This window comes from Nothobranchius furzeri, chromosome 15, assembly GCF_043380555.1.
Source record: "Nothobranchius furzeri strain GRZ-AD chromosome 15, NfurGRZ-RIMD1, whole genome shotgun sequence".
NCBI classification, from domain to species: domain Eukaryota; kingdom Metazoa; phylum Chordata; class Actinopteri; order Cyprinodontiformes; family Nothobranchiidae; genus Nothobranchius; species Nothobranchius furzeri.
Window position 1 is genome coordinate 58,775,983 of NC_091755.1, and position 24,887 is coordinate 58,800,869.

Consider the following 24,887-nt stretch of genomic DNA (forward strand, 5'->3'; position numbering starts at 1 on the left):
AGCGTGCACAAGCAGAGAAGAGTCGCTGCCTTATTAGGCTTTGTTATAAGCTAACACTCTGCTTGTTTACATTTCCCAGATAAGGAAGCACATGTTGCACGGGTCCAGTTAAAAAAACTAATTCTGTGCTAGAAATAATCTGAGCTTTTAATCGACGTAAGGATGCTTGAATGAAACGTAATGAGGCGAATGATGAAAGTTTTGTGTATGAGAGGTTAAATATGAGTTCAGCTCTTGCTGCATCTTTTTGTTCCAGAACACAAATCAAGATCTGCCCACATTAGCCCACGCTCAGCCCTCCTCTGAAATGCCCTCTCTGTCTCCAGCATGAGTAAGAAGTGTGTGGGTGTGTGAGACACTCACTCATCCCCCACCGTTGGACTGTGTGTGTGTGTTTGTGGGCAAGGAGTAATGGAAATTTACAGTTTCCGACGTTGGTACCTGAGTTGTCAGTGACAGCGAGGCTGCGTCCAATCTCCACTTTGGATTTAATTGTCTTTAGCCAAGAGGCGGGCTCTGCTGTCAGCTCCACTTCTTGTGACCCCTGTCTGCATAAAGGCAGTCAGTACAGAGGAATGGTGACAGCTGAGGGAGAGGAACACTATACGTAGCTGCAGCCATGAAGGAACTGTAAGTTTTTGTTTTGTCATTATTTACCCTAAGAGTTTATTTTTTAACCAGGTTTTCTACTCAGGATGGATTATAAAAGGCTACTTTTGGAAGTGATTTTAAATGTCTCTGCACCCAAGCCTCATGTTTTCCTGTTTCTAACTTTTGGGACGATGGATGGTCTTCTTTCACAGAAAGGCAGGCAGGTGAAGAAGCGAATGCTTGAGAGTTAGAAAAGGCGAATGGGAAAAGGAGGGAGAGAAACAGGATGAGAAACAATGTGCAGGAGCTGATCCGGTTACGTAAGCAGGTCTGAGAAGGGAAAGCAGTTCAAGCTGACTTGTCATGCACAAGAGAAAGGGAGAAATGCTTGAAAATGATGGGACAAAGTGTTGCACACAGCTTCAGTGAACCAAGGAGACCTAAAGTTCCCCCAGTGGGAACGTGAAAGCTGCTGGTCAACATGTCCTCGCTCTAAAACGACTGTCATGGTAATGAATTTGTTGTTACACCGTTTTTATTGTTCCTTTTGCTAAAGTAAGTAAACTCAGGACAGACTCTTTTGTCTGCCCTTTTGTCCCAGCTTTTGCAGTCTAACTCATTTTTGTGGCATGCACACAGAATTAGGAGGAAGTATTTTGTGCTGCTCTGCAAACTTCTTCATTTGACAGGAAATTAAAAACAAGCAGGAAGCTTTTTTGCAAGAGTTTTAAAAGTAACCTCAAACCATTTTACCCAGCTACATCAGGTCATTTTTTGCCATGTTATGATTTCTTCTTTCCTCCTAGGGTCATGTGGGAAATGAGACATGTTGTTCAGTAACAACAAATCTGTCTTGTGAAGGCAGTTTACAGTGTAAACAGTCATGTGATCCTGAGCCGTAGTAGCATCCGGAGAGCAAACAGTGTTTGGAAAGGAAGGAATCTTGTAGTCTGAAATGAAATAAAATAAAATAAAATAAAATAAAATGATCCTTCAGGTTCAAGCTGGGTTCAAAAGGCACTGCCTCTCCTTTTAAGTCCTGTGATATCAGTTTTGCACTAGTCTCTACAGACTTCTGAGAATGTTTACCCTTTTGTTCTCTGTAAATTCCCTGAACATTTAGTCTGATTGACCTTAGATTAGCAAGATTACCAGCACTGAACTGTGTATCGTGCTCACGCAGCAGGCTGTGAGGCAGTCAGAGGACAGTATTAACTCCCTAATGCTGCTCTCTGTCCGTTTTATCCTTCTCACCTCTCTCTCCTTCATTGTGTTCATACTTAACTTGTCTGTTGACTATCTTTGAATTCTCTGTTTGTAGCATGGCTCAAAAGGAGAAGCTCCAGTGTCTGAAGGACTTCCACAAGGACACCCTTAAACCTTCTCCGGGAAAGAGTCCGGGTACACGGCCTGAGGATGAGGCTGAAGGAAAAGTCCCTCAGAGGGAAAAGTGGGCGAGTAAGCTCGACTTCGTCCTGTCTGTGGCCGGAGGCTTCGTCGGATTGGGAAACGTGTGGCGCTTTCCTTACCTTTGTTATAAAAATGGTGGAGGTAGGCACAGATGAAAGGCAGTAGTTTAATCACACCTGTAAAGAAGGTGTCTCACCTGTTAATGTCCGCTCCTCAGGTGCATTTCTCATCCCTTACTTCATCTTCCTGTTCGGGGGAGGCCTGCCTGTGTTTTTTCTGGAGGTTGCACTGGGTCAGTACACCTCCGAGGGAGGGATCACCTGCTGGGCCAAACTCTGCCCCATCTTTACTGGTCAGTCCAAACAGAAACAAGCACTTTTCAGCACATAGAAGCTCCACATCGCTGCACAGATCACTTCCTTTGTCATTTATCTGGACACGTCTGTCCTGTCTTCCCTTCTTCCAACATTTATGGTCCAAAAATGTAGTCCTGCGCAGGCGTCCTCACCTCTCTGAAAGCCAATTTAAAAAGTCTAATCTTATCATTTTATTTTGAAAATACATCATCACACAATTACAAGTTAAGCAACTGAGCATAGAGGATCACTCTGTTCACATTGGTGAACAGATCAGAGACAGCACACTAACTCACATTGTGTGCAAAAAGTCTTTCAGCTGAAACGACAGCTTTAGCAAAATCTTGAAAATAACATTATGTGCAACCTTAAGTAACATTGCATCATCTTGTCTAATCTGTTGGCACACAGAAGGTGATCCAGCCACATGTTATTTTAGCTCAGTCAGTATCTTGGATTAAATTCACTCAGAAAGGTTATCAGTTACTAAAACGTAGACAGACACAGGCAAAAACATCATTGTCAGCAACAAATGGCAGAAAATGTGCATAAAGATGCTTTAAAACACATTTTCTGTAGTCTTCTCAGTCTTTGATTGCTATAGAAACATCAAGTAGCTAACCAGTGATGTCATATCATTTATTTTCTTTCTTTGGACTGTTTTCATCTGTTTATCTTTTGGAAGATTATAAATATTACATGTCTTCAGTCCCAGGGAGTGGACACCGTTCAGGCTCTGCCTCACCACTTTTATGCATCTCCCTTTAACTCTGAGGGACAGCTGTAGACAAGCATTGGCGTGCCGCACCCCCAGCAGCTGCCATGACACCTTTCACTCATGTCCACTCAAGTGAAGTCATATAAAGAGGGAGGAGACTTTCTGGCAGCTTATCTTTAGCACCAGACTAACCCTAACCTGGCAAAGCAGAAAACAGCCAATCACGTGCCTGTTTATTTTGTTTCGGCTCTTTTCCATCAAACGCTTTACTTTCAGAGTGACAGCACACAGTCCAGTACACACACACCTGTCACAGCACAAACATGCTAGTCAGTTCAAGTTTGGAATGAGGGAATGAGGAGGTGGGGGTGACAGAGATGATAAGTTTAAAAATACTCTGGAGTAGTGGAAGAGTACCGGGGATTTCTGTGTTCACGTTTGTCGCAAAGTCATCTAAAAATAACACAAATACGCAAAGAACATCAAAGGCAAACAACTCAGGCTTCAGCATGGAAGTGAGATTCCAGCTCGTAAAGTTGAAACGAAAGAAAGTTTTTTATCTCATTGTTTGATCACAAAAAATAACCTTAAGTAATTATTGCTCCACGCCTGCTTGATGGTTAATTTGTGCGCATTAATGGGTTTATTACATGTGGTTGTGTGACAAACCAGTTTAAAATGTGCAGATCTAAACAAGTTATTTCTCCCTCCAGCAGAATATTAACAGTGAAATCAAATGATAGCTCACTGTTAGTTAAAGTCTTCCTGTTCTTGCTAACGGCCTACAGGTATCGGCTATGCTTCTATTGTGATCGTGTCTCTTCTGAACATCTACTACATCGTGATCTTGGCCTGGGGGCTCTACTACTTGTTCCAGTGCTTTCAGCCGGAGCTCCCATGGGCAAAATGCAACCAACCCTGGAACACGGCACACTGCATAGAAGACACAGTCCGCAAGAACAAGACCCTCTGGCTGGCAGCCAACTTCACCAACTTTACCTCCCCTGTCACAGAGTTCTGGGAGTGAGTATTCATCGAGGGGCGTGCCCAGCTCACTCACACACAAGTGAATACATTGAACAAACACTGGCTCTTTATCTTGCTTGCATAAATACATTTGACTGTGCTCCATTCTTGTATGGTTTACTTTTGATCTGAAGCCATTTATGAGAAACTTTTAAACGCAGCTGAAAGTTGAACTCTCGTCATGAAATTAGAAATTCATTTTCATCCATCCATCCCTCTGTCCATCCATCCATCCCTCCGTCCATCCATCCATCTATCCCTCCCTCCATCCATCCATCCATCCATCCATCCCTCCGTCCATCCATCCATCCATCCATCCATCCATCCCTCCGTCCATCCATCCATCCATCCATCCATCCATCCATCCATCCATCCCTCCGTCCATCCATCCATCCATCCCTCCGTCCATCCATCCATCTGTCCGTCCATCCATCCATCCATCCATCCCTCTGTCCATCCATCCATCCCTCCGTCCATCCATCCATCTATCCCTCCATCCATCCATCCATCCATCCATCCATCCATCCATCCATTCATCCATCCATCCATCCATCCATCCATCCAAGAGACATAGTCCCTCCAGCATGTCCTAGGTGTTCCCTTAGATCTCCACCAAGGTGGAGTGCCCGGAAAATGTCACCAGGGAGGCGTCCTGGCAGAGTTACTCTGCAGAGAAAACTAATTTCAGCTGCTTGTATCCGCGATCTCATTGTTTTGGTCACTACCCAAAGCTCGTGACCATAGGTGAGGGTAGGAACGTAGATTGACCAGTAAATCAAGAGCTTCGTCTTCTGGCTCAGCAATCTTTTCACCTTCGGTACAACACCCGCATCACTGCAGATGCAGCACCAATCCGCCTGCAGATCTCATGCTCCATCTTTCTCTCACTAGTGAACAAGACCCCCAGATACCTAAACTCCTCCACTTGGGGCAGGATCTCTTCCCTGACCTGGAGAAGGTATTTTACCCTTTTCAGACCCAAGAACATGTTCTCAGATTTAGAACAGCTGATTCTCATTCAAGCTGCTTCACACTCGGTTTCAGTGCTGCTGGAGATTATGTTCTGAGGAAGCCAACAGGACCACATCATCTGCAAAAAGCAGAGACCCAACCCAAAGGCCAACCCAAAAAGACCCACTCAACACCTTGGCTGTACCTATAAAAGTTATGAATATAATCGGTGACAAAAGGCTGCCTTGGCAGAGTCCAACCCTCACTTACTGCCAGCATTGCGGACCATAAGTACCCCCCACATGGCCCCATGAGAGATGCGGTCGAACGCCTTCTCCAAATCCACAAAACATGTAAATTGGCTGGGCGACTCCCACGCACCCTCCAGGACCTCCCTGAGGTTATAGAGCTGAATCCAGAAATCAGATGCTTTATTCTTCCTGAGAAGTCTCATAGCATTTATCATATTTTGATGCAAATAGCCACATTTAAACGTTCAAACATATTCCTGTGGGACATCTTTATAGATGCTGAATGAACCTACAGATAATTGAGGCTGTTAAATTACTGTCATCTGCTGTTGCCTCTGCAGGCGCAACGTCCTGAGTATCTCTACTGGGATAGAGGACACCGGGCCCCTGAAGTGGGACCTGGCCCTGTGTCTGCTGGCAGTGTGGATCATCTGCTTTTTCTGTATTTGGAAAGGAGTCAAGTCCACTGGGAAAGTGAGTGCTGAGGCGCAGCCACATCCTGAACTTACTGTGTTGTATCTCTTTCTTTTTTTCCACAGAGAAGTTGCTTTAAAAATCCCAGCATAATCCAAAACAAATTCAACTCTACGTTTTCCACGATGCTTCCCCATAACCAGTCAGATCTTTGGCTGTTGTCAGATTAGCAGGACAGAAACTGGGTCAGGAGCAACTCTGATAAAAGGAAACTCTAAAAAGAGCTATTCGTGCTTTAATTTCCCTCATGGAAGTCAGTTCAGTGTCAGATCACCTCCCATTGTGAAAAGTAAACTTCATTTTAAAACATAGACTCAAATATGTTAAAAAATTGTTTTGTGCTTTTCTTGTTGTATCTCAGTATCAATTAGCTGATCATTTCTTTGTATTTCTCAGGTTGTGTACGTCACCGCAACATTTCCCTTTGTGATGCTGATCATACTGCTGGTGCGTGGCGTGACTCTGCCTGGAGCTGCTGAAGGGATCAAATTTTATCTTTATCCAGACCTTACCCGTCTCCAGGATCCAGAGGTAGGTTGGAAACCTTTTTGAGTCCTTTGTGTCCAGATTTATCTGTGTTTGAAAACTAGATGTAAACATCATTGTTTATTTAATACTATAAATCTCAAGCAATGTTGTGCGTATTGTAGCAGAAATAGCCAGAGTCAGTGCTGCTGTCACTACTACAGCATGCTCCGGGGTGAAAAAAATACACCTTATGTTTCACGACACTGGCAGCCATTAAGGACTCTGTAGACATCCTGGATCTGTCTGCACAGTATACATGGTGGAACCAAAATACAGGCAGCAGAAGACAAAGGAGCTTTATTGAAACACAAAGGGGAGCAAGAGGAAGTTCCTTTGCTTTTCTCCAAGACTGTGAACTATTTATTCTTAAATACATTAACCATCTAGCCCTCCATTCATCTATTTTCTGAACCCGCTTGTCCACGTGGGGTCGTTTGTGTGTGTGTGTGTGTGTGTGTGGGGGGGGGGGGGGTTGCTTATCTTCAGCAGTCAATGGGCAATCAGGTGGGGTACACCCTGGACAGAGAGCCAGTCCATCGCAGGGCAACACAGAGACACACGGGACAAACAATCATGCACACACACACACACACACTCACACCTAGGGACAATTTAGACAGACCAATTAACCCAACAGTCATGTTTTTGGACTGTGGGAGGAAGCCGGAGTACGTAGAGAACCCACGCATGCACAGGGAGAACATGCAAACTCCATGCAGAAAGATCCCGGGCCAGGAAGTGAACCCAGGACCTTCTCACTGCAAGGCAACAGCTCTAACCACTGCACCACTGTGCAGCCCATACATATACAATCAAACTGTGCAAACATGTAAAAAGCCCATTCTGAAATAAACTTGATAAACCAATGTTTAAAAACGACAGAAAAACATAGATGATTTGTAATGTATTTACATTCATGGCATATTTAACAAAAGCATTAATATATTTTTAACCATCAGCTCCAGTAGCAGTGTATATGCCAGCAGTGGCTTTTTGTAACGAGCATGAAAACGACGGGGAACTTCATAACACTTTTCAGCTCATCCCTTTTGTTTTCGTAGGCAAGGCAGCTGTTTTTATGTAGCACATTTCATACACAGAGGCAATTCGATGTGTTTTCCATTAGCAACAATAGCAAGAACATTAAAATTAAATGTGGCAAAAAATACAATTTAAGGAGTAAAAAGAAACAAAGTTAAAGTTAGAGGCTGAGCAGTTACAGCGCAGAAGGTGCAGCATAAGAAACACTCATTCAAAGGCTGAGAAAAACATAAAGATTTTCAATTTTGATTTTAAAGTTACTAGAGTTGGGGCATTGTAGAGGTCATGAGGAAGCTGATCCTATCTGCATGTAGCATATAGCTAAAAGCAGCTTACCCTTATTTGGTTCTGACCCGAGGTTCTACCAGTTGACTGTTTCCTAAGGATCTCAAAGCCCTGCCGGGCATATATACAATGAGGAGATCTGCTATGTATTCTGGCCCCATGCCATTGAGTGATTTATAAACTAGTAGTAACACTTTGAAATCGATTCTTTAGTTTACTGGTAACCAGTGAAGAGAGAACAGGAGTGATGTGCTCGGTTCTCTTGGTTCTTGCTAAGACTCGGGCAGCATCATTCTGAATAAGCTGGAGTTGCTTCACAGCTTTTTTGGTAAGACCAGTCAAAAGAACATTGCAACAGTCCAGGCTTCTGGAGATGCATGAATGAGTTTCTCCAGGTCTTGTCTGGACATGAGACCTCTGAGTCTTGCCATTTGATGAAGATAATAAAACTCTGACCTAGTTATAGCCATAATGTGACCAGTGAAGCTCAGGTCTGAATTATGACACCAAGCCTTTGTCTTTATTCCTCTGGAGCCAAGTTGAGCAATAACCTCCATTGCTTCATTGTTTAGCCTTTTACTTTTCTATTGATCAGAATAAATATTGCCCTTGCCTACATTCCGTGAATAATCTTTACTTTTTCAACTGCCCGGAAAACCTCACCAGGAAAGCGTCCAGGAGGCGTCCTGACCAGATGCCTGAGCCACCTCAACTGGCTCCTCTTGATGCGAAGGAGCAGCGGGTCTACTTTGAGCCCCTCCTGGATGACCGAGCTTCTCACCCTATCTCTAAGGGAGAGCCCACCCAGTGGAGAAAACCCTTGTAGGCTGCTTGTATCCGCTATCTCATTCTTTCGGTCACTACTCAAAGCTTGTGATCATAGGTGAAGGTTGAAACCTAGATTAACCGGTAAATCCAGTGCTTCACCTCCCGGCTCAGCTCTCTCTTCGACACGCAGACCGGCACAATGCCCGCATCACTGCAGACGCAGCACCAATCCACCTGCCGATCTCCTGCCTCATCTTTCCCTCACTCGTGAAGAAGACCCTGAACTACCTAAACTCCTCCACTTATTAACTTCATCAATAACGATCCACATTAAATTGTCTGTTTGTGCAGATAAAGATAAAGACCCACCATAGATGGAAAACATAACACCGCCACATTTCACGCCAGGGTTGAAAAATAACATCATCTAATGTTGAGCTAACCAGTGCATCTTTTTGTGAAACCATCCTGATCATTTAACACTCATGTTACAAATGACTTTCATCAACTTCCACAGTGAGTTTTGGCTCAATATCTATAAAACTGTCTAACTGATGGCCGTGTTTTCATTTTCTACGGTCAGCTGGCTGGGGTGGTCTTCCTGAACTGGGCTGACATCTCCATTAGGAGTTTTTCCAGCAACTACTTTTTGGGAGTTTAAATTGAAAATCACCCATTTCCTCAGGTGTGGATCGATGCAGGAACCCAGATTTTCTTCTCCTACGCAATCTGCTTGGGCGCCATGACTTCACTGGGGAGCTACAACAAGTACAAGTACAACTGCTACAGGTGAGCTGAGTTTCCACTGGGAGGAGTGGGACTATAACAGTGAGAGCAACTCGTGTCAGAGACGGTTGTGAAAAAAGAGAGAAAAAAAAGAAAAAGAAAATGGGAACTTCGGTTCCACCTGTGTTCATTAACAACCTCCATGACATATGTGTGACATAGGGACTGTTTGCTGCTTGGAGGCCTCAACAGCGGTACCAGTTTTGTGTCTGGCTTCGCAATATTTTCCGTCCTGGGCTTCATGGCACAAGAACAAGGGGTGGACATTGCCGATGTGGCAGAGTCAGGTACGAGGGTCCAAGGTGAAGGCAGCAGTGATGGTGGGCACTGCTGCCTAAAGGAAAAATAAGACAATTGGGAACGAAAAAATCTTTAGAGTCCAAAGAAGATTAGAAAAGTAAGAGTAGCATCGGAGAAAATGATGCAGGTATCGGCAATTGCACACTCCTTGAATAAAACCCTCAAAAAAGATCAAAGGTTGTTCCAGAATGTGAGTCACGCTGTTTTCTGCAGACAGATGTTGGTCTGTCTTAACTGCTGTGCCAAGGAGATGGTGGCCAACTTGTCCCACATTTAGGCTGCTCATACAGTTCGGCAGCTCTGTATCATTCTGACCATCGGACACTGCTGAGACGATTGGCACTGCATGAATGTATTAAGTTGAACTTGAACCCTCAGGTGACATTTCTGACCAGCAGCACTGCGCCGTAAACCTGTTAACATGCTGTGGATCTGAGGTGGACGCCCCTGGTCCTGTTGCTGTCTTCCTGCATCGTCTTTGTGATCTTTGATGGAAATTCTGGCTGTGCCTAACTTTGCTCATTTACAGTCACCTTTGCTGTTTAAGACAATAACCACATCAGATTTAGCCACATTTTAAAAATAACATTATAAGATATTCAGCTCACATTTTAAAGCACATAAACGAAAGTGTTCTAGAATTATTTTCGAAGAAAATGATCTGTTTCTTTGTTTGTTAAACTTAAGTTCAATTGCTGATTCTGTCTGATGTTCTCAGAGTGATCATTTAGATATTTAGAAATTAGATTTAGCTGGAAAATGATGAATGTTTATGATCTTATCTGTAGTGGATTCCTGTTTGAACCACCACAATCTAAAGAAGCACAGTCTAGTCCTGTCCAGACAGACGCGCTAACATCTTATACTCCTTTTGTCTGTTTCTGCACATTGAAGTCATTTAAAGATTTGCATTAAGATTATTCAAAACATTTAACAGAAATCTACTTTAATACCATGTGAATCTTGACTTTATAACATCCTGCTGTGCTTGTTAGTGTATTCTCATTGCATACAGTAAGTACCAAAATCAAGGGATGAAAGTAATTGATGCTTGGAGGACATGTCAAACATGTTTTCATGAGTTTATCCAAAGAGAAAATCTAAAATGCATGCAAATCAGAAATATGTCTTGATGTTTTAAAAATGTGTTCATGTTTCTTTTGCATCTCATAAAATTTGGCATACATGACCCTTGGCAGTCATATTTGCTGTATTTTGTTATGCTCTTTAATATATGTTGTTAACTTTAACGTTAAATTGATCTCCTATTTATTTCTTTTTGGACACAATAAATTGTATACCTCTCATTAGATATTACCTTGCATAGTTATCTTATGATGGTCGTCCAAAGTGAAACCAGATAGAAGTGTTAATCATGTCCTCGTCCCCCTTCTCCCCGTCCCCTCTCTGTTCTCTCTCCAGGTCCCGGCTTGGCCTTCATCGCCTACCCCAAAGCTGTGTCCATGATGCCTCTCCCGACGCTGTGGGCCATCCTCTTCTTCATCATGCTGCTGCTTCTGGGCCTCGACAGCCAGGTGAGTGTTTTCACAGGAACGTCCCATCCCTCCCAGATCCTCCGTGTGTGTCGGCTCCCGTCGGCTCAAATGTGTGAAGCACAAACAGCGTCTCTGTGATTCATATCTGGCACGTCCACGGTGTCAGCTTACTGACAGACACGAACAGCAATCTGTTCCTACAACGGCATTTTACAACAACTTCGCTGTTCGGTTTTATGATTTATTGTTTCACAAATTGACTTTTTTTTAGAAGTAGTTGAATTTTTGCCAAACGTTTGGCCAGCGAAAGTCATCACGATCGCCTAAAGAAAAGCTGCCCACCTTTGATACGAGGCCAAGCTTTGATAAAGACGAGATAATCTAAGTAGACAAAACCCAAATGTACGCCCGCGGGATTCTTCAGCTGTATCGCATTTCCTGCTTCCAAGTGTAATTCTACTCCAGTACTAAGTCAGTCCTGCACATGGCCAGCTCCACACCTCAGAGCCAAGAGCGAGATCAGACCAGCGCTCTAAATTTGAGTACATGTAAATGCTCCTGCAAGTGCTGCTATTTCCATGAGATAGAAATGGGGCTGGTGTGTGTTTGTGTGTTGATGGATAAAGTATAGATTCCATGTTGTATTGCTGTGAATTATAGCTTTTGTTTATGCTCTTATATAAAGAGGTATTGTGCAGCAAATGAGTATGTTCCTATTAAGAGCACATTTGTTATTTATTCTTTTGTAATGTTTCCTTTCGTCCCACAGTTTGTTGAAGTGGAAGGACAGATCACCTCCATCGTGGATCTCTATCCATCCGTTCTCAGGAAAGGTTATCGCAGAGAGATCTTCATTGCAACCATGTGTTTCATGAGCTATCTCCTGGGACTCGCCATGGTGACGAAAGTAAGAGTCCCCTCAGTTCCCTTCCACGAGTCTCTGCTTGTTTTCTGCCAGCTGTTTGCAGAAAACGAAAAGATGGCTCTTTGTTTAGATCAGCAGCAGAGAAAATGTCAATGATTTCCACATGCTTGTTTGCTGCTGCGTTGTTGTAGCCAAATACGGCTCCCTACGGGGGTCATTGGTCCTAGCCTGTTGTGAATGGAAAACTTTGGCATGCTGTTTTCCATTTAGAGGTTTATCTGACCACAAGAGCACCTCAGCACCTGTTGAACTCTGCCTCTATTGATTGGGCGCCAGCCTTCTGGTGTCCTACTTAAAACATTCCCCCCTGGTCATGCTGTAAGACCCCTTGTCCACACGCACATCAGAGATGTAATTAACTGAGGTTTTGTCCTGTGTTGTTTTTTCCAGGGTGGCATGTACGTGTTTCAGCTCTTTGACTACTATGCAGCCAGCGGTGTGTGCCTTCTATGGGTTGCGTTTTTTGAATGCATTGCTGTAGCCTGGGTTTATGGTAAGTGACAACACCTACAACTGTGTCATTTGAGCAAATGATTCACAGGAGTCAAATAAAAAGGGCCGGAAGGAATGGCAGTAAACAAAGGCAGAGGGTGTTTTCACGCGTCAGTAATAAATAAGTTTAAATGGGAGGCTGTGTTCAGCCTTTGAGGAAATGAGAATGAAGTTGGCCTCCCGCTGGGTTACGATTGGCCTTCCAGAGCCGACTCCAGTCAGATCATCTCCTCCTACTGTTAGCAAAAACAAAACTCAGCCCAAAGGGAAAATCGGAAGTGACACCAAAGCAGTGCTTCATTGTACAACTGATGCTGCTGTGGTTGAATCTCACCACAACTCTTCTCAGTAACTTTGTTTTGCTGTTGAATGGAAGCTCTGTTCTTGTGAACTTTGTGCATAAAAGTGCTGACCGTCTGATAATAAAGCCCCAACGTTCAAGACTAAAATTATAAAAAATATGGTGGAACAGGACACCAGAGTCAGGAAGTGTTGATACCTGTTTCTTCTTACTGTAGCTGTTGCTTAATTTATGATTTTATTCATCGTTGCAAAAAGCCATTAAACAAAAAATGATCTGTTACAAAGATTTAAAACAATTAAGGCGTTTTTTCCCCAAACTACTACTAATCTCTATAATCTGTGGCTGGCTAAGGAAGGTGATTGATGACCTACCCAGGTAAAGCTATGGCTGTCTGCAGCAAATACTCATAAAAACACGTCTCAGTGGGGAAAAAACAAGCAGCAGCTTTTGGTAAACATTAGTGGTGAGGGCTTATTAATCTTTCAGTCCCTGCAGGTTGGCGTGAAGATCATTTTGCAAGCAGAAACAATGTTCAGACAGATGGAATTATGGTTTCCCTGACAGAAAAAGTACGTCCTGACTTTCTTCATGTGTTGAACAGGAGCTGATAATTTCTATGACGCAGTTGAGGATATGATTGGCTACAGACCAAACCCGTGGATGAAATGGAGCTGGACCATAATCACTCCTGTACTCTGCATGGTGAGAGGAAGTGTTACTTTTTTGGGATGGTTGGTGGTGTGAAGGGGGGTTGGAGATGTTGTCGGTGAAGATAAATGTTACTGGCGAGTCTTTCTGGGTCATGGTGACTTTAGGCTTGTACTAAATGCAACATGTGTTTGTTTTTGTTAGGGGTGCTTTGTCTTCTCCCTGGTGAAGTACAAGCCTTTGACATACAACAAGGTGTACGAGTACCCCGAATGGGCCATCGGCCTGGGTTGGTGTTTGGCTCTCTCCTCTATGATCTGCATCCCCATGGTGATGGTCATCAAGATCCTACAGTCAGAAGGACCTCTGATCGAGGTGAGCAAACATCTTTTGTCTGAACTTGATGCGTTTTTTTCACAAGGTCGTTATTGTAGCGTCCAGTGTCGGTGACCTTCGGTTACTAATGTTGCACACAGATCAGCACCTGTGTAGTGATGCAAACAAAGCGCTGCTTTCTACAGGGAGGCTTTTGTTGCTTTGTTTCTTCTGTAAAGAAGCATGATTAGTCCCACATAAAGAGTCAGCTGTCCAGTGCTTGCCAAAGGTTGGGACCCCACTATGGGCCGAGAAATATTAAAAGAGCGTAGAAAAACTTTTCTTTTCTTTTGTTAACAATTGGAAACTGTTTTTTAAGCCTATATATGTGAAATAAACTTTGCTGGGAATCAAAATGGCCCAGGAGCCTTGATAAAATGCCAAATGCAGCCATGTAACAAAGCTCTACAATGAAAAGACTGGTTTACCCTGTCCACTCTGCCAGGACATGACTGTGAAAAGAGCTGCATGCTGATTGGCTGGATTATCTCGATGGGTCTATAAATGCCTGATGCTAGAAACTCTGTACATGTATTTACAGAATCCTGATAACTCATTAGCTACATCCAGTCAAAGTCTGGATATTCCCATTACATCCTACAACATCACATTGTCCTTTGTTGCCTTCCTCTCTTCCACCAAGGACGTTAGCATTAGCGCTGGCTAATGTTGATCTGCGGTTATTACTATCGTCATCAACATTTTAATACTGCTGGTGTTGAAATACGACATACGAATTCAAGGGGTTGTGTCTACACCTATGATGCGTTATACCAGGTATTCTCAGAGTGAACCGCCGCTGTTATGCCGAGAACAGCCTGCCTGCCGAGAATTGCATCCCCTGTCGCGGGAGCGCGCATTGTTGTAAACTCGCTGATAACGATGAGGAAACAGCTTAAAATATCATCAACATGACGGCAATAAGGTATACTCGTACTATTACCATGTTACTTATGTATGTGCATCCTGAAAACGTAATATGTTGTCACAGTTGAATGTGTGTATATATATATGTATATATATATATATATATATATATATATATACATACATATATATATATATAAGGAACACACAGACAAGCAGGCAGGTAGTAGTTTAAAAAAACTTTATTGATAAATAAAATACTGTTTTAACGTAAGGAACCTCAATAACGTAACATCCCCCTCCCCCCACACAGTTTTCCCTGAAGACTATTATTTAAGAATTATTAGATTAACCGAACATGAGATTGTGCAGTCTGCCATGAAAAGGGGATAGAACGTTTTTTACTACTTTTGACAAACTCATACTGTGTCCTGTTTGCGACGGAATCAGCCCTTTAATCAATACTTTAAAAGGTTTAGACGTCATAAAATGTTTTACCTGCTATGCTAAAAGCAGAGAATATGACACATAAAACAGCAGAGCACCGAAAATACATCTGGGACACAGTAAAGATTCAAGTCAAAAGTGTTTGTATAAAACCCGGGATTTCTCTCTTTAAAAAAAAAATATATATATACATATATATATTTATATACATTCAACTGTGACAACATATAAAGTTTTCAGGATGCACATAAATAAGTAACATGGTAATAGTACGAGTATATCTTATAGCCATTGCAATGCGCGCTTCCGCAGCAGGGGATGCAATTTTCGGCAGGCAGGCTGTTCTCGGCATAACACCACCATTACATTAGCACTAATTTGCATAGGAAAGCAGGTCGGAGACAGCACAGACTTTTCAGTCAGTTCATTAGAGACCCCGTCTGCCTGTATTCAACAACAACAACAAGGTAAATGCAGTTTTGAATTCTGTGTCTGATGGTCTTTGACAAAATCTCAAGTTTAAAATGATTTATTCGCACTCTTCTTTCATATGCATCAACAAGCTTGCAAGCAGATCATCTTTCTTCCATCATAAATGTCCAAAAATAGTGGGCAACTGAAGTCACTCAGCTTAACATAACTTTCACCACATCAGAACCCATCGGCTTCGATTTAGGAGCTCAGCGACAGGCCCATCATCATGTTTAGACAAGAGAAGAGTTGAAAAGGCTGATTATGCATGGCAGAAACTCTGTGCAGATGCACGGCTACAGACATTTTTAATTTTCAACTTGATCACTGTCATTTGGAGCCCCAGAACATCTCTGATGATCATTAGTCTAATGTCTCATCTTCTTCCCTCAGAGAATCAAAGCGGTGGCAGCCCCAGCAAAGTCAGGCGTGAGCTCTCGCCCGAAAGAGTACAATGTGAAATGCAGCGAACTGACACAGCCCCTGGACCCAAACGGGAACAATGGCTTGATCAAGCCCACCCACACCGTCATAGAAACAATGATGTGAGCGCTCTCTGTGAGAGGAAAAAGACTCGTGCTTGCTGCGTTATACTAGCTAACTTTGATGAGATTAGGTTTACATTGTTCAATATATTCATTGTAGAGATACTCTGGGTTGATTTCTATTAAGATATATATATATATATATATATATATACATTATTGTTGTAATTTTTTTCTCTTGTAATTTTTTTACTTCACTGATATTGGTGTTACTGTTGTTGCTGTAGCTGGCACTGATCTAGGTTTAGGCAGATATTTTCAGAAAGAACACGTTCATTGTTTACGATCGCTCAGTAGATTCCAGAGAGATTGTTGGTGGAAAGGACGTTCTGGAGGAAAAGGGAGATGTTTCTCACAAATTCAGGTAAAATAAATGGGTTAGTCGCTAAAAAACACGACACTTCATCACTCTTTACATGATCTTGTTGCCCAGACTGATCTCTAATTTAAAAAAATACATTTTTAAATCCCCTTTTCCGGTCTACAAGAGTAGCTTGTGACACAATTAAAGATGGCCAAAAGAATAAATAATCCCAGGGCAACAAGGAGCTAATTGTATGTGTCAAACGAGGTCTCAGACATGAGCTGTGAGAAATGCAGATTCACATCAAAAACCAGAAAAATGGGAAAAAAAGGTTAAGAAAGGAGTTGAGGAGAAAAGGGAAGAGGCACTTTAGAGTACATGTGCGCTGCCTCTGTGACTACTAAAGTCAGCCCCAGTGCATTTATTGAACTGTCTTTTTGCACTTAATATGTCATTTCACCTTTATTGTAGTATTTGTTCTTATCGTGCAAAGGTTTCGCTCCTAAATTTGCAACACCGGAGGAAATATTTTTAGCTTCTAACTTTTTGATATTGTGAGATTTTTATCCGGAGCGTTTAGCTGCTGCTGTGCTAGGATGACAGAGTTGAGACTGTTATTTTGATGCTCTTAATAATTATTAGTGGGATCCATGAGAACAGCACTTAAACACTTTTTTTCTAAACAGGCTGACAGCTTTTATAGTGTAGAGCTGTAATTGTTTTATAGGATTTCAACTGTTTAAATCACATTTGCCTTTTTCTAACAATTTTATACATCAACACCATCATGACTCATTGTTTCAATGAAAGTTTTAGACTTTCTCAGTGCACAATAACTCAAAGTATACATATTCTGCACTTTTAAATTGTGTAACTGTAAGACATTTAAACACATAGTTGGATATGAAATCTAAAGATTTCTAAAATGTGTCCAGGAGCCACCTCAGAATCTTGCTAACTTGCAAATTCAAATGTACCAAAGTTTATTTTTTTAATGTCTCACAGATTAATCCCCATCAAGATGCACATTGCATCATCTCTGTACAGAAAAATAAACATCTTTTTCCTTGAGTGTGATTTTTTTCTTCAGGTTTTAATTGAATTATTCAGAACGCTGAGTCTAGTTTCTGCAGCCAGACCCAGGCCTCATCACTACCAGACATGTAGAATTAAGGCATTTCACTTCCATTGAACTTATTGTGCATCTGTAAGTCTACACATTTTACTTTTTCAGTGATGGCAGCTTCTAACTGTACATTTTAGAAATCCTTGTTAATGTGAATAGTAAACTATTTTAAATTCCTTTAGTTTCTCAATCTGATATTTAGATAAGCAGTCATGCTTCATTTCCATAGCTATAACCTAGAACTATTTTAGCCCCTCTGCTTTTGATAATCCAGTCATTCTCACCAATTTCACATCTATAAGATGACAAAAAAGGGTAAAAAGAATCCACCTGACATGAAGAAATAAAAATATCATGAAGCAACATCTCCTGGCCTCAAAGCACAAAGGAACTCAGAAGAGCATCTCAATCTCTGCAGGGCTCACTCCGTTTATAATCTCAGAATAAAAACAACTAAACTGAAACACTGAGTGACTTATACACACCGATAAGAAGGACAGCCAAACTGAATTTCATTAAACAGCTAAAATGGTCTTTGACTTTTATTATAAAAAAATGACACATTTAAAAAATAAACATACATATTTGACCCAGTTACACACATTTAGACTGAATGTGGAAAAAAGAACGACCACATTCAGCATCACGGTTCACATGAAGTTACCAAACGATTGTGCTTTTATAATCATGTCTGACAATAAAATTTAACTATTACAGTAAATCAATAAAAAATTGTACAAATGGGACTCAGCAGACAGAACATTTAATAGAGAAATCTGAAGGTCATGTCCCAACACTGGGTGAAGCTTGGAGGCTGCTACAATGGGACGATGCAACCAACAGGTACCATGTTCACACCAAACGCATCAAATGAAACCAGATCTGAAGGTCTCATTTCCTAAGAAATTTATTAAAAATAAGTTTAAAAAAATCTCAGTGATTGCAATTTAGTGCCATCATTAACATATTCCAACATGTAAGCACAGGGCACCTCAAACTGAGATTTCAGTGAAGCGGGGGCTTGACCTTTAGGTGCATAAATGAAAACAGGAGCTGAGTGAAAACGTGCATAATGTGAACCTGACAACCAAATCTGTGGGTGTGATTTAGTCTTTAACATAAAACCAAAATCAAAGATTTGTGAACTCATGAAGAGCGAAAGGTTAAATCGAGGATTGTGTTTATAAAACAGAAAGGATGACGTTGTGTTTAAGGGGCTTTAGAAGGTAGCTGCGGATTGCTGGCGTCTATCAAAGAGCCCCTGTCCTCTTCAGGCCAGTGGTCCTGGGTGAAAGGCTGGAAATGAAGGCTGTGAGCCAACTCGGGGCTGGAATAACTCAAATAAGTGCAGAGTGCCTTGAACCTCCTGTGTGATGTGCACAAAACAAAAATTGTACAATGAGAACATGAAGTTCACCAAAACGGTGAGTGAGCAGCATGTGATTCTCTCCAGGGTGTGTGTGTGTGTGTGTGTGTGTGTGTGTGTGTGTGTGTGTGTGTGTGTGTTCCACTCCCATCAGAAGCTGTGACTCCTCTGTTACATAACCTTGTAATGTGGCTTTGCCTCCAGTGTGTGTGTGTGTGTGTGTGTGTGTGTGTGTGTGTGTGTGTGTGTGTGTGTGTGTGTGTGTGTGTGTGTGTGTGTGTGTGTGTGTGTGTGGCATCATCTGCACACAACAGTGACTAGAAATGGCATTCATGGACAAATGTGTAATTTTTGGAGTGGGAGATGTTTTTTTGTTGTTGTCAGGATTACTAAAGAGCAAACAAAACAGGGTGTGTGTGGCGGGGGAGGGGGTCCCCCCAGAGCTGCTGTGTTTCTCCTCCTCTTCGTTCACAGGGCGATGCTGTTGGGCCTGTAGTTGGCAAAGCAGAGCACTGAGTTTGAGGACTCGTCACAGTTGCCGGGCAGCTCCACGTCGCTGGCTGCCAGCGAATTCCTGCTAATGACCAGATCCAGGCAGTCTCCAGCCTCCACAATGAGAGGCACAGTTAGACAGCAGTCCAAGTCCCTGGTCCTCACTCGGTTCACCTGGAAGACCACAAGCATGTCAATTATCAGTCACTGCACCTCACACACACTTTCACACACTCTGATAATACCTGAAGAATGCGATCAAAAGGTTTTAACCCGGCCAGGTCTGCAGGGCCGTCTGGTCTGATCATGTTCACATAAACTCCTTTCTCTAGCAGCCCATCTGACACACTGAAACCAAAGTCACGGCTCTCACGGTCCTTCCTTATGGACACCTGCACACAAGGAACAGGATTAGGTTTTAAAAGTCACGGACTGGTGTGGAAATGTTGATATAAAAGGATTTAACCTGGTGAGAAACGGAGCCCGAGCTTTTAACTAGTTTAACCATCTTGTTTCTAAAAACCTGCCTTATGAGATTAGTGCAAAGAACAGTCCCGGTTTGGAAAAAGTATTAGTTTTCTCTACTGGAAACTGTTTCAGATCAACAGCAGTCTAATGACATTTGACTGGAAGCAAATTTAAACAGCAAACCTAATCCTGGTGCTGCACCATGTTTTTTCCTTTAACCTTGTGTCCATCGTCTTGCTTAAACACCAAACAAAGTGACTACAGCATCACACCATCTCATTTGTTTCTCTTTGGATTCAGACGTGTTCTTAACCAAACTAGAAACAGCTTTAAAAGGCTTTGGGACATTGTGTCAAGGCTAAACACTGCATTCATCCCTGTATCCTCCATTATTGTCTGTTAAAACACAGCGTGGCTCACAGAGGATGTAGGTACTGTCCTTGGTCACGGCCAGTGCTCAAATCTGACCCAATTGCTGTTTGCTGTAAATCCAAGTTGTGACTCAAGCAAGGGAAGGGTGCAGGTGGAAATGCAACCCGAAGCAACTTTGGTTTCTTGACTCTGTAAGGATTAAGTGATCAAATAACGGAGTTGAGATATAAATTCTGTGTGGGAAGTTCATGAGCACTTCTGCAAACCACTGAGCGATTTGCAGAAATGACATTTTTAATGCATGCAGATGACTTTTCCTTGATTCTTTAGTTTAACTCACAGGGAATGCCAACAATAAATCTGTCAGACACAGATGATAGCATTTTAGCACCAGCAAAGTGATTCTTCGATTATATTCCTCTGTTTCTTAAAAATAAGACTAGCAGGGATGGTTCATTTGCTGTATATAGGACTTCCCAGGGTTGGCAATTCTTGTTTATGATGTTTAGGAGTGTAAATCCTCCCAAATCATAGGAAACCTGTAAAAGTGGATAAAGATGACGTATTACAAGAAAATATGCCACAATGAACATCTAGTAAAAACAAGGGAGATTAAATGTTTTGCATAGTTTTGTGAGCAGATTTTGCACTTTGCAGGTGTTTAAAATGAGAACAATTACACAGTTTTAGCTTATTTCAGCAATATCCAGCCACTCTCTATACTACTTTCAGAGAAAGAGTAATAAATCCTTCAACTGTTGAGTAATAAACATAACATGCCATTTCTATAATGTATCCATTCCCAGATTATTGAAAAGTGTTTAATAGATAAATCACCTTGTGTAGGGCTAAGCCTGTGGGGGACAGGATTTCTGAGGAGCCCCCCTTGGCTCTAGATGGTCCATCTCTGACTCCAGACGACAGGTTTTTGTGTTTAGCCTCACTGTGGATCCCTCCCTTTTGTAAGGGACTGATGTCAGAGTGGAACATTGAGTTTTCGTTTGTCTTGTTCTCTTCTAGGTACAAACTCAGAGCACTCCTGGTCATAGATGCCTGGGAAAAAGGGACAAGAATTATTTTATATTAAACTAGATGAACAATAGTTACGGTATGAATTCCAGTGTTGCATGCACAGAGGCCAAGGCAGTGTGCAAAATCCTTCAGAGTAGCAGCAGGTGCCTGGATTGTCCTGTCAGATTTAATAACAGATTACACACTGATGATTATTATAATGCTTCGTCGAGCATGTTCATTTAGGCTGACACCAGTCTAAGATACATGAGGGCAAAGCAGATGGAGGACAGGAAGCTCCTACCTCCAGCTCCCTGAGAATCTCTGACTGGCCGCAGGTCTCCAGGTCCTGCAGAGTTTGAGACCAGAAACTGTCTTCCTTGTTCATGCTGCCATGGAAACGAGGGGGGCTGACGAATCTACGACAACGCAGGAACCAGAACATAAAAGCAACCCTGCAAGGCTTGAGGTGGGTGCTGCATACAAAAGCAGCATGGGAAATGCAGTTTTTGGAGCTGCAAAACTGAAGAGGCCCTTTAAAAATCTCTCAGGACCGCAGTAAAGTTTTACTGTAGCTTATTGAGGAGTCTATGAGTCCACCAGATAAAACAAAGCCATCAAATTTAGAAAAGCCACCCATTAAAAAAAAAGAAAAAAAAAGCAGGAAATCAAAAACGTAGACCACAAAGTTCAGAAAGGTCAAGCGTGGGAAGACATACAAGGCTGATGCATCCTTGAGCCATTTAAGTATCTTTTGTTTACATAAAAGGGGTGACGGGAAGAGACGCATCTATTTGATACACCAAAGAGCTTGTGGGCAGTTAGTAAAGCAGATGAGTGAAAGAACACCTGAGAAAAAAGAAAACAAACACAAAAGTACAGTTTGGAAAAAGCACAAAACATGAAAACACAACATGATAAAACATTTATTGAGTGGAGAAAAGTTCTCAGTCTACTTAACAAGAAAGGAAAAGAAATGAATACAGCTCTGGTCAGAAATTAGGAAACTGACATCCTAGCCATTTAGAAGGAGCCGTTTTGTGAATAATTACTGTAGCACTAGTTGTGTGTAGGGTATTAAACAGCCTCTAGTCAGGAAAGTAGAGTTTATGGCCTGCAGGAGTGATACGCTAACAGCTAGTATCATTGTTGCCATCTTTAAACAGCCCAACCCAAAACCTTACACAGGTGTTTAAGTAGCACCGTTCTATAAACCGCCACAATGCTCTCAGGTTAGCATCAGCGGTTATTTAGTAGAAATGTAAATGGGTGATGGCCTGTATTTGTATAGCGCCTTCTTAGGGTTCAACAACCCCCCAAGGCGCTTCACAATCATCAACCCATTCACACACTCATTCACACGCTGGTGGGGATGAGCTATGATGTAGCTACAGCTGCCCTGGGCGCACTGGCAGAGGCGAGGCTGCCGAACACAGGCGCCACTGGTCCCTCCGACCACCACCAGCAGGCAAGGCAGGTTAAGTGTCTTGCTCAAGGACACAACAGCAGCATTCTCTGGTCTGAGCCGGGATTGAACCTGCAACCTTCCAATTACTGGACAACCCGATCGACGTCCTGAGCTACTGCTGTCCAGAAATGTAATAAAACTCCTGCTTGACTCGACTTCTGTATACACCAGAAGTGACATAATGACCTGCTGCTATAAAACAAAGTTCACAACTTTATGATCTTAAGGTCTTTGAGGTTTTTTGGTATTTTGGTTCATCAACATTGTGCTTTTGGGTGACATGATCTGACCAGAACTGTATTACTAAAGAAAAGGTAAATAAAGAAATGAGGACATAAACAAAAGCTACACTGACAGATGACAGAAGTCTGTAACAGAGCTGGCTCCACAAAGAAACTATCATTTTCATTCAAACATGATGATGAAAAGCTGGACTCTTGTCACATACTCAACGTGTGAGCTTCATCAACCCCAACAGAAATGGTGAATTCATGGCTTCAAACTTCCTGCAGCCTGAGGACTTTGTAAACAAAGTCCAGTCCTCCCCGCTTACCCAGGTATCTTGTCCCACTCGTCCTCTGTAAATCTCCCATCATACAGCACTGCTTGGTGGGCCAGACCTGCAGGACTGGGTGTGGTATGGCCCCTGTGATTTGGGCGCCTCCATTCTGGTGGATGTAGCAGTAAGTCGGCGCTTTTGAGCAGATATGTCCCTAAAAATAAAGAAAACAATCATTTTAGTTAGAGAAAAGCAAGCTGAGTGATTTGGCCAGCCTGTGAGAGGTGTGGCTCACCTTGGCTAATGTAGCCTGCATCAAACCCTGAGCTGTCCCAGGAGCTCATGGCAGAGTCGACACTGGGCACTGTGGCGGAGTACATCTCTGAGTGTTTGCTAGTTTTTTGGGAGTCTGGGGGTTCGTCTTCGGGGTCACTCAAGAACCCGGCTTCTCTGTCAACGGGTCGCCGGCACTCAGACTCTGAACAAACGAAGCAGCAGGTTCACATTAAAGCAGGAAGGAATGATTCTTTTTTTATTTTGAAACAAAAACCAGTTAAAAAATATTATTATACGTTCAGCTTGTTTCTTGATCTTCAGAGTGACGGACTCTCCGGCCATCTGCAGCAGATGGATGGCCTCGCTCAGAGGTTTTCCTTTAAGACTGACTCCGTTGATAGCCAGAACCCTGTCCCCAACGTGGATGGCCCCAGTCCTGCAGGGGACAAGAAGGCAGAGGACAGAAAGACACCAGAATATACCAGACAGTACCAACAGGCATGCTGTCAGGCTGCCAGAGCCCGCACCAAGAAAGGAACAAAGAGGCTTGTTGTTGCAGGGAGAGACTAGACAGCCATTGTTTACTGTCTCATTTATTAATAAACTAAAAAAACTGTTCACATCGACGAGACGTCTTTTCACTCACCTCTCAGCCAGACCTTTCTTGGTGAGGCCAGATATGACGATGGGGTCAAAAGGTTCCTCTGTGCCAGAGATGGTGATGCCCAGAGGTCCGTTATACCTCTTCAGCTCCACCGTGTAGATGATGGAGCCAGACATCTCCAACTCCTCTACAACACAAAGACCAGACAGGAGCTCAAAGTGTGTAAAAGCGACTGTGTCGGATTTTTTATTTATTTATTTATTTTTTGCGTTTTCTGTGTCAATTAGCTTTAGTCAAGTACACTTCAGAAGTGCTTATCAGCCAGTCTCTTATTTACGGTGTTTAATCGGTCCTCTGGTTTGATTTTGATAACACACACAAGCAAAAGCATCACCACCAACCTGCTAAAGGAGGACTATAAACATATGTGATGTTTTAAAGGCAAGTTTTATTTAACTTGTTGGCTTTAATTACTATAATTGCATTTGAAGTGTCATTTTATTTTGTTTTATTTGTTTGGTGTTATTTTATTACATTTAGTTCAACTGTATTTTAAGCTTGAATAATGAATTATTAAAACTAGTATCAACTCGGCAGCAGATTTTCTGCTAACACTGAAAACAAGTGTGTTGCACTTCTGCCATCGACGCAGCTCAGCGTACCAATGTTGTCCTCATCTTTCTGGATCCTCAGTTTGACCATGTCCTCTGCCTGCTGCAGGACATGCATGGCATCCTCCATGGTGCAGTTCTCCAGACGCACAGAGTCGATGGCCAGCAGCCGGTCTCCAGGCTCCAGGGTGCCTGTTCTGACAGACAAGAGCGAAAAGGATCACAACTATCCTGC

At 42.5% G+C, this 24,887-nt stretch overlaps 2 protein-coding genes across 6 annotated transcripts in view; one reads left to right on the top strand and one right to left on the bottom strand.

Annotated features, from left to right (window-relative positions):
- The first annotated feature begins 484 nt into the window (after positions 1-484).
- Positions 485-16,289, top strand: slc6a6b (solute carrier family 6 member 6b). Of its 2 annotated transcripts, none has more exons than XM_015968117.3 (14): positions 485-630; positions 1,913-2,142; positions 2,219-2,353; positions 3,864-4,098; positions 5,645-5,777; positions 6,174-6,308; positions 9,085-9,188; positions 9,348-9,472; positions 10,908-11,020; positions 11,751-11,888; positions 12,297-12,399; positions 13,304-13,404; positions 13,555-13,725; positions 15,904-16,289. In XM_015968117.3, the coding sequence occupies exons 1-14, from the start codon at positions 620-622 to the stop codon at positions 16,057-16,059; spliced, it is 1,890 nt and encodes a 629-aa protein (XP_015823603.1). In that variant the 5' UTR covers positions 485-619; the 3' UTR covers positions 16,060-16,289. The 2 variants fall into 2 exon arrangements, with proteins under 2 accessions (XP_015823603.1, XP_054601971.1); XM_054745996.2 differs by lacking the exon at positions 485-630 and adding an exon at positions 947-1,100.
- Positions 16,290-19,050: 2,761 nt separating this feature from the next.
- LOC107391065 (glutamate receptor-interacting protein 2) overlaps positions 19,051-24,887 on the bottom strand; it is a 28,734-nt gene continuing 22,897 nt past the window's right edge. For 2 of the 4 annotated variants that reach the window (XM_015968112.3, XM_015968114.3), the window contains 9 exons: positions 24,704-24,849; positions 24,084-24,228; positions 23,734-23,873; positions 23,457-23,639; positions 23,216-23,375; positions 21,499-21,613; positions 21,021-21,236; positions 19,589-19,735; positions 19,051-19,517 (listed from right to left, as the gene is read on the bottom strand). In XM_015968112.3, the coding sequence (XP_015823598.3) occupies positions 19,320-19,517; positions 19,589-19,735; positions 21,021-21,236; positions 21,499-21,613; positions 23,216-23,375; positions 23,457-23,639; positions 23,734-23,873; positions 24,084-24,228; positions 24,704-24,849 (1,450 nt within the window). In that variant the 3' untranslated portion in view covers positions 19,051-19,319. Of the gene's footprint in view, positions 19,518-19,588; positions 19,736-20,392; positions 20,723-21,020; positions 21,237-21,498; positions 21,614-21,928; positions 22,044-23,215; positions 23,376-23,456; positions 23,640-23,733; positions 23,874-24,083; positions 24,229-24,703; positions 24,850-24,887 lie in introns of those variants that run through there. The other 2 variants (XM_054745995.2, XM_015968116.3) reach the window with 2 other exon arrangements.